The sequence below is a fragment of the Trachemys scripta genome, chromosome 1 (assembly GCF_013100865.1).
Source record: "Trachemys scripta elegans isolate TJP31775 chromosome 1, CAS_Tse_1.0, whole genome shotgun sequence".
Classification (NCBI taxonomy): domain Eukaryota; kingdom Metazoa; phylum Chordata; order Testudines; family Emydidae; genus Trachemys; species Trachemys scripta.
The window spans coordinates 343,663,482-343,682,982 of NC_048298.1; the positions used below are offsets into that span (position 1 = coordinate 343,663,482).

General features: G+C 43.5%; 1 protein-coding gene across 1 annotated transcript; it reads left to right on the forward strand.

The window, feature by feature from the left end:
• Positions 1-17,652: 17,652 nt before the first annotated feature.
• Positions 17,653-18,594, forward strand: LOC117873105 (olfactory receptor 52R1-like). The gene has a single exon (XM_034762142.1). It carries the CDS (start codon positions 17,653-17,655, stop codon positions 18,592-18,594), a length of 942 nt encoding a protein of 313 aa, XP_034618033.1.
• Positions 18,595-19,501: the final 907 nt, after the last annotated feature.

A 19,501-nucleotide genomic window follows, 5' to 3' on the forward strand; every position in this document is an offset into this window, starting at 1 on the left:
ATCTGACATCAGGAATCATAACTTTCAAAAACCAGTAGGAGAACACTTCTACCTCTCTGGTCACTCAGTAATAGAATTAAAGATCGCAATTTTGCAACAGAAAAGCTTCAAAAACAGATCCAAGGAGAAACTGCTGAACTTGAATTGATATGCAAACTAGATACCATCAACTTAGGTTTAAATAGAGACTGGGAATGGCTGAGCCATTACATACATTGAATCTATTTCCCCCATGTTAAATATCCTCACACCTTCTTGTCAAACTGTCTTAAATGGGCTATCTTGATTATCACTACAAAAGATTTTTTTCTACTGCTGATAATAGCTCATCTTAATTAATTAACCTCTTAGAGTGGGCAACTCCCACCTTTTCATGTTCTCTGTATGTACATATATCTCCTCAATATATGTTCCATTCTATGCATCCGAAGAAGTGGGATGTAGCCCACGAAAGCTTATGCTCAAATAAATGTGTTAGTCTCTAAGGTGCCACAAGTACTCCTGTTCTTCTTTTTGCGGATACAGACTAACACGGCTGCTACTCTGAAAAGAGTGAGCCAAGAGGGAGCTCGGGAAATGTGCTGAATCAAGTGGAGACTGTTCTTTTTGTAAATTTGAAGAAAACAGCAGTGGTGACTTTCACTCTGTTAAGCTTGAAACTGTAACCACCAGCGCCAAAGACACAGTGGTGTCACAGCCATGAGCACAATGAATTTGTTATGTACATCAATATCAAGGTAATTCGCAGATGTGTGCCACCAGTTGAAAGAAAAAACCTAAATATAATACATTTTTTAAAAGTTACCATTGGGCTAATTACTCCAGGCAGGACAGGTTAAGGATTTTAGAACTCACTCACTCTTGAAAAAATTAAATTTAAAAGTAAGAGCAAAATAAAATTTTGAAATGCACAGGCCAGACAAAAACCTAAAATAGCACTTGGAAAGAATAAAATCACAGAGTGTAGATGTGCACTGCAGGAAGTATGAAGAAGTAAGAACAACAAGAACAACACATGTATGTGTTGGGAAATGACTGTGAAAGAGATAGAATATGTGTGCATGTGAGACTGAGACAGTGTGTGTGTGTGTGTGTGTGTGTGTGTGTGTGAGAGAGAGAGAGAGAGAGAGAGAGAGAGAGATACACAGACTCACCCCTTCCTGCACCCCAACCTGGAGTCCCTCCCTCATCCAAACTCCAGCTGCTGAGTATGACCCAACAGTGCCCAGGGGCTGCACAAGCTGCTCAGCTACACCAGCCACTGCAGAAGTTACGGAGGTCACAAAAAGTCACAGAAACAAAGGAAGTGGAGAGTTGCAAATGGTGGTATTCCCCAAGGGTCCGTACTGAACCCAGAGCTGTTCAACATAGTCATAAGTGACCTGGAAACAGGGGTAAACAGTGAGGTGGCAAAGTTTGCTGAGGATATAAAACTACTCATGGTAGTTAAGTCCAAAGCTGACTGCAAAGAGTGACAAAGGGATCTCACAAAACTGGGTGACTGGACAATACAATGGCAGATGAAATGCAATGTCAATAGATGCAAAGTATTCTACATGGCAAAATATAATCCCAACTGTACAATGTTAGGGTCTAAATTAGCTGTCACCCATCAAGAAAGAGATCTTGGAGTCATTGTGGCTAGTTCTCTGAAAACATCTGCTCAGTGTACTGTGGCAATCAAAAAGGCTAACAGAATGCTAGTAACCTTTAAGAAAGGGATAGATAATTAGACAAAAAATATAATATTTTGTCTATATAAATCCATGGTACACCCACATATTGAATACTACATGCAGATTTGGTCACCCTGTAACCCAAGTTTTCAGAACCCTCAGCCGCGGTAACTTTACTATTGCACTCCTGGTGGTGTCAGGAACAAATCAATGGGAACACAGCTATTCTGTCTAAAAAAAGATTGATGCAAGTAAATATGCTGTAGACTAACATTTCAGTTTATTATATATAAGCGAACACAGGCATAATCAGTAGGTTTAAATCTTGCCAGATATTTACCAAAACTCTGGAACGGTACTGAGTAATTAACAAAGAGTTTGAAGTGGCTAGTTGCTCACCCACCGGGGAGAAAAAGTGTAAGGGAAAGTGTCTCTCAAGATGGCTTCAGAGGACTGCTCCAAAGTACATTCTATAGCTAATCCTTTTTTATAACTAATAACTTCCATATGAGAAGACATTAAAAGACTGGGACTATTCGGTTTGGAAAAGAGATGACTACGGCGGGATATAGAAAGAGGTCTATAAAATCAAGATGGGTGTGGAAAAATTAAATAAAGAAAAGTTATTTAATCCTTCACATAACATGTGAACGAGGGGTCATCCTATTGAAATTAATAGGCATCAGATTTAAAACAAATGAAAGAAAGTATTTCTTCACAGTCAACCTATGGAACTCTTTTCAAGGGGATGTTGTGAAGGCCAAAACTATAACAGGATTCCAAGAAGAACCAAAAAAGCATTAGATAAATTCATGGAGGATAGGCCCATCAATGGCTATTACCCAGGGTGGGCAGGGATGGTGTCCCTAGCCTATGTTTGTAAGAAGCTGGGAATGGGCGACAGGGTATGAATCACTTGATGATTACCTGTCTGTTCATTCCCTCTGGATACTGGGTTAGATGGACATTGGTCTGATCCACTATGGCAATTCTTATGTTCTTAAAAGTTCACAGAGGATAGGTCCATCAATGGCTATTAGCCAGGGTTGGCAGGGATGCAACACCATGTTCTGCATGTTGCTAGACTCTGTTTGCCAGAAGCTGGGAAAAGGAACATGGGATGATTCACGTCATAATTTCCTGTTCTGTTTATTCCCTCTGAAGCACATGATATTGGCCACTGTTGGAAGATAGGATACTGAGGTAATTGGACCATGGGTCTGACTCAGTATGGCCATTCTGATATTCTTATATAGAACCCATATTTATCTGTCCTCTTCCCCCTCTGTAATCCACTAGACCCATCTCCACTCTCAGAGCTGAGATAGAACCCAGGGTGGGCCTCTCTCTCCACAGACTTAGTAACTAAGAAAGAATATATATTAAATTTGTAAACCTAACCAGTGGCTCTTAAGTGACTTGCTACAAGATGTCAGAACATGTTAGTAGCAGAGCTGAGTGGGTCTAATATTTTTTTTTGTTCTTTCTTTTATACAGGAATTAGATACAGTGCTCCTGTCAGCTAATTGCTAAATTATCTGGCAGAAAAGCTAAAGTTTTCAAGAGCCTCGCTAGCCCCTCTAATCACAGTTAAAGTTGCCCGCTGACCAGGGCTGGCTTTTGGGCCAGCTTTAGGAAGTGCGGGACCCGATTCGATACCCGGCGGCGGTCCAGGTCTTTGGCAGCACTTCGGTGGTGGGTCCTTCACTCGCTCTGGATCTTCCGCGGCACTGAAGGACCCACCATTGAAATGCCGCCGAAGACCCAGGTAAGTAAAAATTAAAAAGTTAGGTGCTCTTCTTTAGGGTGCGGGGCCCTCTTAGGTGCGGGGCCCGATTTGGGAGAATCTGGGGAATCAGCCTAAAGCCGGCCCTGCCACCGACCAAAATCTGAAATGCTGCTCCTGCAGCGGGTGGGGGTGGTGAAGAGGATCCAGGAGTGATGGGGATGGGAGTAAAGGAGAGAAGAACAGGGACACAGCCTTGGGGGAGGAGGCTAGGCAGGGGGTAGGGCCTAGGAGTTCCACTTTCCAGCAATTAAAAAAGTGGCATTCCTATGAGTTAATGAGTAGAACACAGACCGATTCCCCAGTTTCTCACACTGACACAGCATACTAAGCCAGGAAAGGATTTAATATCTCTTTGACTGCCCAGTCAGTGATGCAGGGAAGAGGGCCCAGCACCATGTCACCAGTCAGCTCTGCACGGAGCTCTGTCTGAGAGCCAGAGCAACAGAGGAAAACTTTAGGTCCCTTTATGAGTAACCAGCTGGAGCAGCCATTTACAGATCTGTTTGGTCCTTATCCCATAGATGATGGGGTTTAGCATGGGAGGCACCGGGAGGTACACGTTGGCAATGACAGCATGAAACCATAGGGCCACATTGTGGCCAAATCGGGACGTGAGGGAGAAGATAACTGGGATGTAAAAGGTTAAGATGTCACAGAAGTGGGAGACACAGGTCCCAAAAGTCTTGAGCTGGGCATCCTTTGTAGGGAGGCTGAAGATGACCCTGAGGATCAGAATATAGGACACGATGATAAAAGACACATCCAGACCAGGCATAAAGAATGCCATAAAGAGACCATAGTAACTACTGACATGGGTTTCGATGCAGGCCAGCTTCACCACAGCCATGTGCTCACAGTGCATATGGGGGATGATGTTGATTCTGCAATATGGCCAATGCCATGGAAAGAACCAGGACGAAGCACGCAGCTTACACAAACTTCTTTCTAGTCCTCTGGTAACTATGGAGGATGGTAAACAGCTCCTACTAGGGATCAATATTTTAAATTCAACTATCCCAAATGTCTCATACCCAAAGTGTCCTAAAAGAATTGTCTGAGGAGATCTCTGCCCCACTGATGTTAATTTTTAATAAATAAAGAAACACCAGGGATATCCTAGAAGACTGATAGTGTGCTAATGTTATGCCAGGATTCAAAAAGGGATGACTTGGGTATTAAATATCTGTTGGCGTGACATCAGGCCTGGGCACAATAATGGAAAAGCAGATAGTATATTTAGTCAATAAAGACCTAAAGGGTAAGACTACAATTCATACCAATGAACAAGATATGATGGAAAATATGACCTGTCAGACATGATTTCATGTTTTAGCTGATATCAAATTTGCTTGATAAAGGCAATTGAAGAGATGAAATAGACTTAGACCATTGCAAGTTGTTTGACCTAATACCACATGACATTTATATCAACTAACTAGCAGTAGAGAGTATCACTAGATCATCCATTAGATGGAATAAGAATTGGCTAACTGATAGATCTCAGAAAGGAGACATCCACGGGGAATCATCGTCCAAAGCGTTTTTTTTTTTTCCTCATGGTTCACAGAGATCCTTAAGCACCTAACTCCCACTGATTTATATCTCTAGGGAGCCAGTTGGTGGGCTGGAGAGAGGAGTCTATTTCCATGTGGGATTGCCAGCTGTGAGCCCTCTCCTGGAGCCAGGTGCCTAGGATAGTTCAGCATTTTCTCATGAGAGACCTGAGAGAGATGTGGGAGACCCAGATCCAAAATTTCTGCTGTACCTTATTTGGAGCAGGGCCTTAAACAGAGGTTTCCCATGTCTTACATGAGTGCCCTGAACACCCGGGAGGGGATCTCTGTCAGTCTGGCTGGAGCTCTTCCACTTTGTACAAATAAACCTTCAGTGGAGCAGGGATTTGAATCTGGGTCTCCCACATTCCAGGGGAGGGTGCTAAACCACTGGGCTATGAGATATAGTGGGTCTGCACACACACAATCCTACATGCAGACATACACATGGACCCACACACATGTGCTCAGGCATATGGTTGCATGCACACACACATGGATACACATGCACACACACATACACACATGAACGCACAGACACATACATGAAGTATCCCAGGATACTAATGTCCAACAGTCCTTTCAAACTCTTTAAATACAAATATTTGCTTTAAAACATTAATAAGCATTTGATTATTATTTATAAAAAATATTCATTACTATGGCAGTGTTGATAGCTAGTTTTATTCTTTTCTGAGCCCGTTGTTGTATTTTGGCTTTTTTGGTTTGACGTTGCGTGTAGCAACACATTTCCATCAGTGCAATTATTTCTATGGCTTGTATTCCCATCGGTGTTACACTAAGTGTTCTGACTATTAGTTGTAGAGTAATATCCTGTGGCATTGCCCACCAAGGTGTTTTTGCCTCTCTTTGCATGCTTTCTACTTCTTCTGTTTGTTGGTGGATAAGATGAGCTATGGGTATTAAGGCTTCCTTGGTTCTTGCCACCAAATTACGCATGTCCAATTGTAATTGCTCCCCAGGGGGAAACAATTCCATCAATTATCAGAGGGGTAGCTGTGTTGTCTGTATCCACAAAAAACAATGAGGAGTCTGGCGGCACCTTAAAGACTAACAGATTGATTTGGGCGTAAGCTTTCGTAGGTAAAAAAAATCCACTTCTTCAGATGCATCGAGTGAAAATTACAGATACAGGCATAAATATATATTGGTCCATGAAGAGAAGGGAGTTACCATACAGGTGGAGAACCAACATTGAGGGCCAATTTAGTCAGGATGGATGTTGTTCACTCCCAATAATTGATCAGGAGGTGTCAATACAAAGAGAGGGAAAATTGCTTTTTTAGTGAGCCAGCCACTCCCAGTCCCTATTCAAGCCCAAATTAATGGTGTTAAGTTTGCAAATGAATTGTAGCTCAGCAGTTTCTCTTTGAAGTCTGCTTTTGAAGTTTTTTTGTTGAAGAATGGCTACTTTTAAATCTGGTATTGCGTGTCCAGGGAGATTGAAGTGTTCTCCTACTGGCTTCTGTATGTTACCATTCCTGATGTCTGATTTGTGTCCATTTATCCTTTTACGTAGAGACTGTCCACTTTGGCCAATGTACATGGCAGAGAGGCATGTTATATATGATGGCATATATAACATTAGTAGATGTGGAGGTGAGTGAGCCTCTGATGGTGTGGTTGGTGTGGCTGGGTCCTATGATGGTGCCACTAGAGTAGATATGGGGACAGATTAGGCAACGGGGTTTGTTACAAGGATTGGTTCCTGGGTTAGTGTTTCTGTGGTGTGGTGTGTAGTTGCTGGTGAGTATTTGCTTCAGGTTGGGGGGCTGTCTGTAAGCAAGGCCTGGCCTGCCTCCCAAGGCCTCTGAGAGTGGGGAATCATTTTCCAGGATAGGTTGTAAATCGTTGATGATGTGCTGGAGAGGTTTTAGCTGGCGGCTGTACATGATGGCCACTGGTGTTCAGTTATTTTCCTTGTTGGGCCTGTCCTGTAGTAGGTGAATTCTGGGTACCCGTCTCATCCTGTCAATCTGTTTCTTCACTTCCCCAGGTAGGTACTGTAGTTTTAAGATGGAGATCGTCTAGATGTTTGTCTCTGTCTGTAGACAATGGATTGTGTGATGTGGTCTGGGTGAAAGCTGGAGGAATGTAGGTAAGTATAGTAGTAAGAAGGTTTCTGGTATAGAGTGGTGTTTATGTGACCCTTGCTTATTTGCACTCTAGTGTCTAGGAAGTGGATCTCCTGTGTGGACTGGTCCAGGCTGAGGTTGACAGTGGTGTGGAAATTGTTGAAATTCAAGTGGAATTCTTCAAAGGCCTCCTTCCCATGAGTCCACTCCATGCATCTGAAAAAGCAGATTTTTTACCCATGAAAGCTTATGCCCAAATCAATCCGTTAGTCTTTAAGGCGTCTGTAGTGTGGGTCCCCTTTGAGAGGGTCATACTGGACCTGGTAGGACCCCTCCTGAAGAGTAATGCTGGGTTTTGTTATAGCCTTGTCCTAATGGACTATGCTACCCACTTACCCAAGGTGACCCACTATAGAACACCACCGCCCACATGATTGCAGTGGAGCTGGCAGAGATATATATCTGAGTTGGCCTGCCCCAGAAGATTCTTACTGATCAGGGGACCAACTTTACTTCCTAGTTGTTCTGTGCGGCATACGCAGTATTGGACAGTAAGAAACTACAGACCTCAATGTACCACCCCTAGACAGATGTCCTTGTTGAGTGTCTTAACAGGACCTGAAATATTTCCCTCACAAGAATCACACCAGTGGGATCAATTGATCCCATCGGTATTGCTCGCTAATAGGGAAGTGCCCCACTCTCCCCCTTTGAGCTCCTGTATAACCGACAGCCCCATAGCCTTCTGGATTGAATGAGAGAGGCCTGGTAACACACCCCATCGACAACCCAGGGACTCTTGCAGTATGTCCTACATTTTCAGGTGCCCTTACGAAAGAAAATCTGCAGGTGGCCCAAGGATCCCAGGAGAGAAACTACAATCAGGGGGCCTAGGCCCCCAATTTGAGCCCAGGGACAGGGTGCTCCTGTTTTTCCCTAAGAGGAGCATAGTGCAAGAATGTGACAGGTTACCAGGACAGATGGGAGAGCTTTTATTAGTAGGAGAATACAAAAGCCTTGAGCCTTTTGCTAAAGTGCACACAAAAACCAAGGGTTTGGAAGCTGTATCATCAATGGAGGCAGCAGATGATAACCGTATTGATATGACAATTAGCAATGAATTCTCCCATGAAGCTCAGGCTATTAAGGTGTCTATCTGCAGCAAGGAGGAGTGCTCTGCTGGAAGTTCAGACTGAAAGAGGAAAGCCCCAGGAACTGCTGAGAGAGTCATCTTGATTCCTCTGCAGCAGAGGGAAGCTGCATGCTTCCAGGGGTGGTGTGGTTGAGACAAGTTCCTGCCCTCAAGGTGAAGGTAGCGGCTCCTCAGCATGGGGAGGGGAGTCTATTGCCTGTCTGGGAGAAACATGTCCATGTTGCAGCTAAGCCAGGGACAAACACAATGCTAGGGAGCACAGGAAGATGTGTCCCAGAGGGTAGCCCAGAAAAGGGTGATGGAATCGTAGAAACCACTGAGGAAGTGGAAGAGGGTTACTTTGACACTGAAGCAGGAGGCAACACCATGGCAGGAAGGGGAGGTGGGGGGTGGAGTGCCTGTCAGTGACACAACTGTCCAGGCTGTTAGCTGTGAGCCCTTCACAACTGAGCAGGGGATCGATCCCACCCTAGAGAGCATAGGGGTTTGTGTCCTGGGGAGGAAGAGAAGGAAACTGGGGGAAAGGAATAGTGGGAGAAGAGGAATGTCTCCTCACTGGTCACTTGAGAGAAGATACTGTGACAAAGTTCCTCCTCTATCTTGGTGGGTCCTGCGCTTATTGGCAGATTTTCTTGCCTCAGAGATTCACCATGTGGGTTGGGGAACAGCCCCTCCTTCCCCTCTGGAAGAACCCACAGACCAGGTCAATTGGGAGGTTTGGGGGAACCCGGGCCCACCCTCTACTCGGGGTTCCAGCCCAGGGCCCTGTGGACTGCAGCTGTCTATAGTGCCTCCTGTAACAGCTGCATGACAGCGACAACTCCCTGGGCTACTTCCCCATGGCCTCCTCCAAACACCTTCCTTATTCTCACCACAGGACCTTCCTCCTAGTGTCTGATAACGCTTGTGGTCCTCAGTCCTCCAGCAGCACACCCTCTCAGCTCCTTGCGCCTCTTGCTCCCAGCTCCTCACACTCACACCACAAACTGAAGTGAGCTCCTTTTAAAACCCAGGTGTCCCGATTAGCCTGCCTTAATTGATTCTAGCAGTTTCTTCTTAATTGGCTCCAGGTGTCCTGTCAAGGCTGCTTCCCCACTTTGAACTTTAGGGTACAGATGTGGGGGCCTGCATGAAAACTTCTAAGCTTAACTACCAGCTTAGATCTGGTCCGCTGCCACCACTCCCAATGTGCTAATTCCCTTCCCTGGGTAGCCTTGAGAGACTCTCCAGCAATTCCCTGGTGAATACAGATCCAAACCCCTTGGATCTTAAAACAAGGAGAAATTAACCATCCCCCTCCTTTCTCCCACCAACTCCTGGTGGATCAAGATCCAACCCCCTTGGATCTAAAAGCAAGGAAAAATCAATCGGGTTCTTAAAAAGAAGGCTTTTAATTAAAGAATAAAAAGGTAAAAATCCTCTCTGTAAAATCAGGATGGAAAAATAACTTTACAGGGTAATCAAACTTAAAGAGCTCAGAGGACCCCCCTCTAGCCTTAGGTTCAAAGTACAGCAAACAGAGATAAACACTCTAGCAAAAGGTACATTTACAAGTTGAGAAAACAAAAATAAACTAACACGCCTTGCCTGGATGTTTACTTACAAGTTTGAAATATGAGAGACTTGTTCAGAAAGATTTGGAGAACCTGGATTGATGTCTGGTCCCTCTCAGTCCCAAGAGCAAACAACTTCCCAAACAAAGAGCACAAACAAAAACCTTCCCCCCACCAAGATTTGAAAGTATCTTTTCCCTTTATTGGTCCTTTGGGTCAGATGGCAGCCAGGTTACCTGAGCTTCTTAACCCTTTACAGGGAAAAGGATTTTGGAGTCTCTGGCAAGGAGGGATTTTATAGTACTGTATACAGGACAGCTGTTACCTTTCCCTTTATAGTTATGACATAACCTAATTAGCCTGCCTGCCTTAACTGGTTCTAGCAGGTCCCTGATTACTCTAGTGCAGCCCCTGCTCTGGCCACTCAGGGAACAGAAAACTACTCATCCAATGACCAATATATTTGCCCTCTACCAGATTCCTATACCCCACTGGTCTGGGTATGTCACAATACCCAGGACAGAATGTCTGGCTCAGCATCTGTGCACCCAGGTACTCAACCTATGACTCAGACTTCGAGAAGAAATTGTGTAATGGACCTCCCAGACGGGAGCAGTCACAGAACTGACACAACACGGATGGAGAGAGGGATGACGGAGAGAACCCTAATCCAGGCCCCCATTTGTCAGGACTTTGTTCCTGATGGGTTTTTGAAAATGAACTCTGTCTCTTTAAGACAGGATGAGGATCCTACTGAAGAAATGGTTGTTTGTGAAAATGCTAATGACCCACGTGACAGAGGGGAGCAGGTCATTACCTGGGCTGGTAGGCAGAGTATTCCAGAGAGCTCGACAGTAACCATATTCTACTTTGCACCCCAGGAAACTCTGTCACACACCCCCAATGAGCAGGCCCCGATAGACTGTGAATCCATTTCCCTCTTCCAAAGCCTTCATTTAGTGACAGAGTGTCTGTGGTTAAGGCAGAAAAATCAGAACTCGTGGAGTCAGTTTGTCATTCTCTCTCTGACCTTCACCAAGTCAAGTCACCCTTTATCTCATTTTACCTACCTGTGTAATGAGGATATGTTCATAGTCACTTTCCTTTGCTAGGTGTTTTGAAGCCCCTTCAATGAAAGGTTCTGCACAGTATGATGATAGTTACTGATGAGAATTATTGATTTCTGATATCTTAGTGACAGCCCTGTGTGTCTCCAGAAAATGCTTATGGCTCCCCTCAGTCACCTTTCTCCAGATCTGTCTGTCTACTATCCAACCAGCCATCCTGGCCATTTACAGGGTATAGACATCGACATATTATCCCAAGTTTTCTTTCTACTCAGTTATGATTTTAAAATATAAACAAAATACAAGGAGCAGCCAATTCCTCTCCCACTCAGCACAGAGCCCGAATGTTCTCATCTCCCTTTGGGAAGGTCCATTAATTACTGTTTACTCCTAAACCTGGATAAAGAGCACAGACGCACATAAATAGAAACAGAGACATTTGCTAGAGTGTCTCCAGTCTCCAGCATGTTTACATCCAGATGCGACTTCTCCCATAGAGGCTGAGTGAAGTCCACAGGGATTGCAAAGAGCTATATAATAAACAGTTCATACTACAGTGTTGGCTCTCGGCGTGGGATGCTGCTCCAGATGCTGGCATGAGAGAGTTGTGGGACACGGCTACCTGAGAGGGATTCCCAGAGAAGAAACTTCTGTCTCAGGATTCACAGGTACCCATCCCTTGCTGAGCAGATCACTTACTCAACAAACCTAGGGCAACATTGGTGGATGGAATAGAGAGAGTAACTCTATTGTGCTTTTCACACTGCACAGCCATTAAATATGCCAGGACCCTTGCCACAGGGGATGTGTTTCATCCAGTATGATGGGTCAAAATGTCATTCTTTTTGTGTACCCCCACTTGCCCCGGCTGATTGTCCCCAGCCCTGAGGTGGCTGCATTTCAGTGACACAGGGGATCCTTCAGGATGAAAGGTGTTAGTAGATGTACAATACAAGACCAAATTCTTAGGCTGTGGCCCATATTTTGCTCAGTCCCTGCTAAGGCAAAAATTCCCCTTGGAGTAAGAACTGAGTAAAGATCTCAGGAGCCAGATGAGTTAATGCACAGAGACTGTCACTTCCTCCTCTGGCATTTCAGGGCTCTGGCTGTTAATATAAGAACATACATCAGAACATAAAAATGGCCATAATGGGTCAGACCACAGGTCCATCTAGCCCAGTATCCTATCTTCGGACAGTGGCCAGTGCCAGGTGCCCCAGAGGGAATGAACAGAACAGGGAATCATCAAGTGATCCATCCCCTGTCACCCGTTCCCAACTTCTGGCAAACAGATTCTAGGGACACTATCCCTGCCCATCCTGGCTAATAGCCTTGATGGACCTATCCTCCATAAATTTATCTAGTTCTTTTTTTAACCCTGTTATAGTCCTGGCCTTCACAACATCCTCTGACAAGGAGTTCCACAGGCTGACAGTGCATTGTGTGAAGAAATACTTCCTTTTGTTTGTTTGAAACCTGCTGCCTATTAATTTAATTTGGTGACCCCTAATTCTTGTGTTATGAGATGTAGTAAACAACACTTCCTTATTTACTTTCTCTACACCAGTCATGATTTTATAGACCTCAATTATATCTCCCCTTAGTTGTTTCTTTTCCAAACTGAAAAGTCCCAGTCTTATTAATCTCTCCTCCTACAGAAGCTGTTCCATACCCCTAATAATTTCTGTTGCCCTTTTCTGAACCTTTTCCAATTCCAATATATCTTGATATGGGGCAAACACATCTGCACATAGTATTCAAGATGTGGGCATAACATGGATTTAGATAGAGGCAATATGATATTTTCTGTCTTATTATCTATCCCTTTCTTAATTATTCCCAGCATTCTGTTCACTTTTTCAACTGCTGCTCCACATTAAGTGGATGTTTTCAGAGAACTATCCACAATGACTCCAAAATGTCTTTCTTCAGTGGTAACAGCTAATTTAGCCCCCATCATTTTATATTTATAGTTGGGATTCTGCTTTCCAATGTGCATTATGTTGCATTTATCAACATACATTTCATCTGCCATTTTGTTGCCCCGTCACCCAGTTTTGAGAGACTGGCTCCCAGCCCCTTCCACGAACCCCACTTCTCTCCCAGCAGAAACCAGGCATCCTGGCTCCCAGTCCCTCCTTGCTCCAAGCTCCCAGAAACCTCTCTGGACGATTTACAGATTCTCTACATCCTTTCTATACAGCAGTGTCCAAAATTGGATATAGTATTCCAACTCTGGCCTAAGCAGAGCTGAATAGAGCGGTACGATCACTTACTGAGACTTTCACGCTATGCCTCCGCTAATACAACCTAACATTGCATTTGCCTTTTCTGAAACAGCAAGAAAAATCCAACCCTAAGAACAAATTCTTCCATTAACCTTGCTATCACATCTCAGGGAGGTGGATTACCCACGCTGATGGAAGAACCCCTGCCGTCGGTGTAAGTAGTGTCTACAACTGAAGCGTTATGGCAGCACCACTGCAGCAATTCAAGTGTAGACAAGTCCTCAAGCAGATCTCTCAGAAAAGCATCCAGTCTGGATCTGTGGACATGGGGAGGTGGAGAATCCACCACTTCCCTTTGCATTTTCTCCCAATGGTTAATCACCCTCAGTGCTAAACCTTTGGCCCTTATTTCCAACTGGAATTTTTCTGGCTTCAGCTTTTAGCCGTTGGGTCTTGCTCTGCCTTTCTCCGCTAGATTACAGAGCCGATTATTACTATTTAAGAAAAATAGATGAAGCTCCTTAAGTCTCTCACTCTCCAGCATTTTCTGCAGCTTCCAATTATTTATGTGGCTCTTTCGTGCACCTTCTCCAATTTTTCAACATCCTTTTATAAATGTGAATCCCCGGTCTGGACAGTCAGTTTTCACTAATGCCATGTACGTAGGTAACATCTTTCCCCTGCTCCAACTCACCAACCCCCTGTTTATGCATCCGAGGATCGCATCAGCCCTTTTGGCCAGAGCCTGAAACTGAGAGCTCCATAGTGACTCTTAAATCTTTTTCCAGGTCACTGTGTTCCATAATAAAGTGCCCTAGTCTGAGGGCCAGGCCTGCATTACCAGTTCTGAGAAGCTAACTTTGCATGAGACCGTATTAGAACATTTTGTTTGCATGGGCACAGCTCACCAAATGCTCCCAACCACTTGGTATGCCTGCCCTGGCCTCCTCATTGTAACCACTACGCCAATCTTTGAGTCATCCACAATTTTATCTGCAGTGATTTTCTATTTGCTTCCAGATCATTGATTAAAATATTGAATAGCATCAGGACTAGAACTGATCCCTGCAGAAACCCACTAGAAATACCTTCATTCACTAACAAATTGGCCATTGACAATGGCTTTCTGAGCTCTGTCAGTTAGCCAGTTTTTAGTCCATTTAACGTGTGCTCCACTGGTATTGCAGAGTGTTCATTATTTTCCCCTACAAAATCAAATGCCTCAGAGAAATCAAAGTCTATGGCATCTGCACAGTTCCATTGATTAGCCAAACGTGTACTCTCATTACGGGATAAATTCAGATTTATTTGACAAGACCAATTATCCATACATCATGTTGTTGATGGGCATTAATTATATTCCAAACCTTTTTTTGAACTAATTGAATATCAGCTTTTCCATTATTTCCATACCTTGTCAAAGCTTTTTTCTCAACATTACCTTTATTTTTTATAATTTACGTTTAACAGAGACCTGTCCTGCATTTGATTTTCTTTCTTTCTTTCTTTTTACTGCCTCTGCTGCCTGAATGTGGACTTCTGGCTCATAATGAGATGTGTGATTGATTGGTCAGTTCATAACTCTGTTGTGAGCTTCTTCCCAAATGCAGAACAAAAGTATTTCTTGAACACATCAACCTTTTCTCCAACATAAACAAATTTCCTTTTTCTGATCCTTAGCTCCACCAAATCATCGATATTTACATGATATTTATAAAAACCCTCATTAATTTTCATAACTTCCAATTTGTATAATAATACAAATCCTATCTATTTTGCCTTTTCCCCTTTTGTTATATATTACTCCCCGCACCGAATTTCTGCCCTCTATCTAATAAACTCTTCTTAAACAACTCCCAATTTTCATTCACATTTTTCTATCTAAGTTTTTCCTTCCAATGAGTTCTGCTGATAATTTGCCTCAGTTTTCTGGAATTAGCCCTTTTGAAGCACAGAGTGTCTATACAAGTAGGGAACTTTCTCTCTTTGTCCTTTTCAGTGTAATCATTTCAATTCTTTATTATCCTCTCCTCTATCATATCTCCCTTCTTTGACTTTTCCCTAAACAGTTCTTGACTTTTCAGTCTGTCATAAGAACATATAAGAACATAAGAATGACCGTACTGGGTCAGACCAAAGGTTCATCTAGCTCAGTATCCTGTCTACTGACAGTGGCCAATGCCAGGTGCTCCAGAGGGAGTGAACCTAACAGGAAATCATCAAGTGATCTATCTCCTGCCATCCATCTCCATCCTCTGACAAACAGAGTCTAGGGACACCATTCCTTACCCTTCCTGGCTAATAGCCATTAATGGACGTAACCACCAGGAATTTATCCTGTTCTCTTATAAACACTGTTATAGTCCTAGCCTTTACAACCTCCTCAGGTAAGGACGTTGACTTTGCGCTGCGTGAAGAAGAACTTCCTTGTATTTGTTTTAAACTTGCTGCCTATTAATTTCATTTGGTGACCCCTAGTTCTTATATTATGGGAATAAATAAATAACTTTTCCTTATCCACTTTCTCCACATCACTCATGATTTTATAGACCCCTATCATATCCCCCCTTAGTCTCCTCTTTTCCAATCTGAAAAGTCCTAGCCTCTTTAATCTCTCCTCATATAGGACCCATTCCAAATCCCTAATCATTTTAATTGCCCTTTTCTGAATATTCGAGATGTGGGTGTACCATCGATTTATATAAGGGAAATAATATATTCTCAGTCTTATTCTTTATCCCCTTATTAATGATCCCTAACAACCTGTTTGCTTTTTTGACCACCTCTGCACACTGCGTGGACATCTTCAGAGAACTATCCATGATGACTCCAAGATCTTTTTCCTGACTTGTTGTAGCTAAACTAGCCCCCATCATATTGTAGGTATAGTTGGGGTTATTTTTTCCAATCTGCATTACTTTACATTTATCCACATTAAATTTCATTTGCCATTTTGTTGCCCAATCACTTAGTTTTATGAGATCATTTTAAAGTTCTTCACAGTCTGCTTTGGACTTAACTATCTTGAGGAGTTTGGTATCATCTGCCAACTTTGCCACCTCACTGTTTACCCCTTTCTCCAGATCATTTATGAATAAGTTGAATAGGATTGGTTCGAGGACTGACCCTTAGGGAACACCTCTAGTTACCTCTCTCCATTCGGAGAATTTGCCATAAATTCCTACCCTTTGTTCCCGGTCTTTTAAACAGTTCTCAATCTATGAAAGGACCTTCCCTTTTATCCTATGACAGCTTAATTTACGTAAGAGCCTTTGGTGAGGGACCTTGTCAAAGCCTTTCTGGAAATCTAAGTACACTATGTCCACTGGATCCCCCTTGTCCACATGCCCCCCTTCAAAATAATTCTAATAGATTAGTAAAACACAATTTCCCTTTCCAGAAACCATGTTGACTATTGCTCAACAGTTTGTTTTTCTATGTGTCTGACAGTTTTATTCTTAACTATTGTTTTGACTAATTTGCCTGGTACCAATGTTAGACTTACCGGTCTGTAATTGCTGGGATCACCTCTAGAGCCCTTTTTAAATATTGGTGTTACATTAGCTAACTTCCAGTCATTGGGTACAGAAGCCGATTTAAAGGACAGGTTACAAACCTTAGTTAATAGTTCCGCTAGATAATAGATAATACTATATTCTTATTAGAGCATGAAATTTCTATCCATAGAGATTCCATGGAACATGTGGATTCACTTAAGATTTTTACTTCATTTGATGTTACATTTTCTTTCACATATAATGCCACTCCCCCCCACCCCCTGAACGACCTGCTTTGTCCTTCCGATATATTTTGTACCCCTGAATGTTAGTGTCCCATTGATTGTCCTCAGTCCACTGTCTTTGTTCTGGCCACTGTTGCAAATAAGGAGGTGTTTCCATGGAACTGTTCTAAATGACACTGTGATCTTTTCCCTGAGGTCTATTCTAGTTGGGATGTTTCCCCCGTCACATGTCTTGGCAATGGTTTGTTTTTTTTTCCACTCTCAGATTTTGAGTAAGCCTCTGAATGGGGAACTTCCTACAGCATGGACTCCGTAGGTTTGCTTTTTGACTACACTCAGATTTTGAACCACTGGGTGAATGTGGCACTCCCTACAGCATGTACTTTCTAGCCTGTCTTTCATTGCATTAAGGAACAAACATGCATAACCAGTATCCACACTCATTTTTTTCCTGCTGGTACCTATTAATGTTTCCCACATCACAACACATTATTGACACATTGAGCAGCATAAAATATGGAATTGGCATTAATAGGGTCATTTGTTCATAATTCATTTGTCTCAATAATGAAAATGTCATTTTTCTGTGTGTGAAGAGAGACCAATCTGCTTCACCCATGTGAACAGCCTCCAGTAGTGCATATAGTGTCTCATATTAACATTGTCTCTCCATCCAGGCATTTGTACTGCGACCATCACCCTAGATCCTGGGCACATACAGGAAGACAGGGGAACATATGGTACATGCAAGATACACTGTTCTGCCTCAGAGTTTGAAACTTTCTTCTCTACTCCATGTCCAACAAAACCGACTTCACCAACCCATCCACCTTCATCCTGATGGGCATTCCTGGCCTGGAGGCAGCCCATGTCTGGATCTCCATCCCTTTCTGCACCATGTATGCAATAGCCATCTTGGGGAACTTCACCAACCTGTTCATTGTGAAGAAGGAGCCGAGCCTCCATGCACCCATGTACTATTTCCTCTGCATGCTGGCCATCACCGACCTGGTAGTGTCTACATCCATCCTGCCCAAAATGCTGAGCATCTTCTGGTTCAATTCTAGGGAGATCAATTTCAGGGCTTGTCTCACTCAGCTATATGTCTTTCACTCCTTCTCAGTGATAGAGTCTGGGATCTTCGTGGCTATGGCTTTTGATCGCTATGTGGCCATCTGTGATCCCCTGAGACATGCAACCACACTGACAAATCCTGTGGTGGCTAAGATCACCCTGGCCGTAGTGCTGCGTGGCAGCATGCTCGTATTGCCCTATCCCTTCCTGTTGAGGCAATGGCCATATTGCAGAACCAACCTCATCCCCCAGCCATACTGCGCCCATATGGCTGTGCTGAAGCTGGCCTGTGCCGACATCCGTGTCAGTAGTTACTATGGCCTCTTTGTGCTATTCTGTGTGATGGGTCTGGATGTCATTTTTATTGTCGTGTCCTATATCCAGATCCTCAGGGCCATCTTCTGCCTCCCCACAAAGGACGCCCGGCTCAAGACTTTTGGGACCTGCATCTCCCACCTTTGCGCCATCTTAGTCTTTTACATCCCAGGTCTCTTCTTTTCTCTCACTTTCCGGTTTCACCAGAATGTGCCCCTGCATTTCCACGTTCTCATTGCCAATGTGTACTACTTGATGCCCTCCATGCTAAACCCCATCATCTATGGTGTGAGGACCAAGCAGATCCGGGACAGGCTGCTCCGGCTCTTTACTCATAAAGGTACCTAAAGTTTTATCCTGATCCTCTGACTCTCTGACCGAGTCTGTGAAGAGCGATCTGGTGACATGGTTTTGTGCCCTCTTCCCTGATTCATTTCCTGGGCAGTCAGAGAGACATCAAACCCTTTCCTGATCTTACTATGCATTGTCAGCTTTGGAATCAGTCTTGGTACAGATCATTAACACATAGGATTTCCACCTTTTAATTTTTGGTAACTGGACTCCTGAGGCTCCTGCACCCTCTCTTACTATTCCCTCAAGGCTCTGTCCCCTACCCCACCTATTCGCCCAATGTTCTGCTCATTTAAGAACATAAGAACGGCCGTACTGGGTCAGACCAAAGGTCCATCCAGCCCAGTATCCTGTCTACCCACAATGACCAATGACAGGTGCACCAGAGGGAGTGAACCTAACAGGAAATGATCAAGTGATCTCTCTCCTGCCATCCATCTCCACCCTCTGACAAACAGACTCTGGGGACACCATTTCTTACCCATTCTGGCTAATAGCCATTAATGGACTTAACCTCCAGGAATTTATCTAGTTCTCTTTTAAATCCTGTTATAGTTTCAACCTTCACAACCTCCTTAGGTAAGGAGTTCCACAGGTTGACTGTGCGCTGTGTGAAGAAGAACTTCCTTTTATTTGCCTATTAATTTCATTTGGTGGCCCTAGTTTTTATATTATGGGAACAAGTAAATAACTTTTCCTTATTCAGTTTCTCCACATGACTCATGATTTTATATACCTCTTATCTATAATCCTCTGAACCTTTTCTAATGCCACTATCTCTTTTTTGAGATGAGAAGACCACAGTGTTCAAAATGTGGGCGTACCATGGATTTATGTAAGGGCAATGAGATACTCTCCGTCTTATTCTCTATCCCTTTTTTAATGATTCCTAACATCCTGTTTG

Bases quoted from the DNA above. Each gene is read 5' to 3' on its own strand.
- LOC117873105 (XM_034762142.1), top strand. From the start codon at position 17,653: ATGTCCAACAAAACCGACTTCACCAACCCATCCACCTTCATCCTGATG.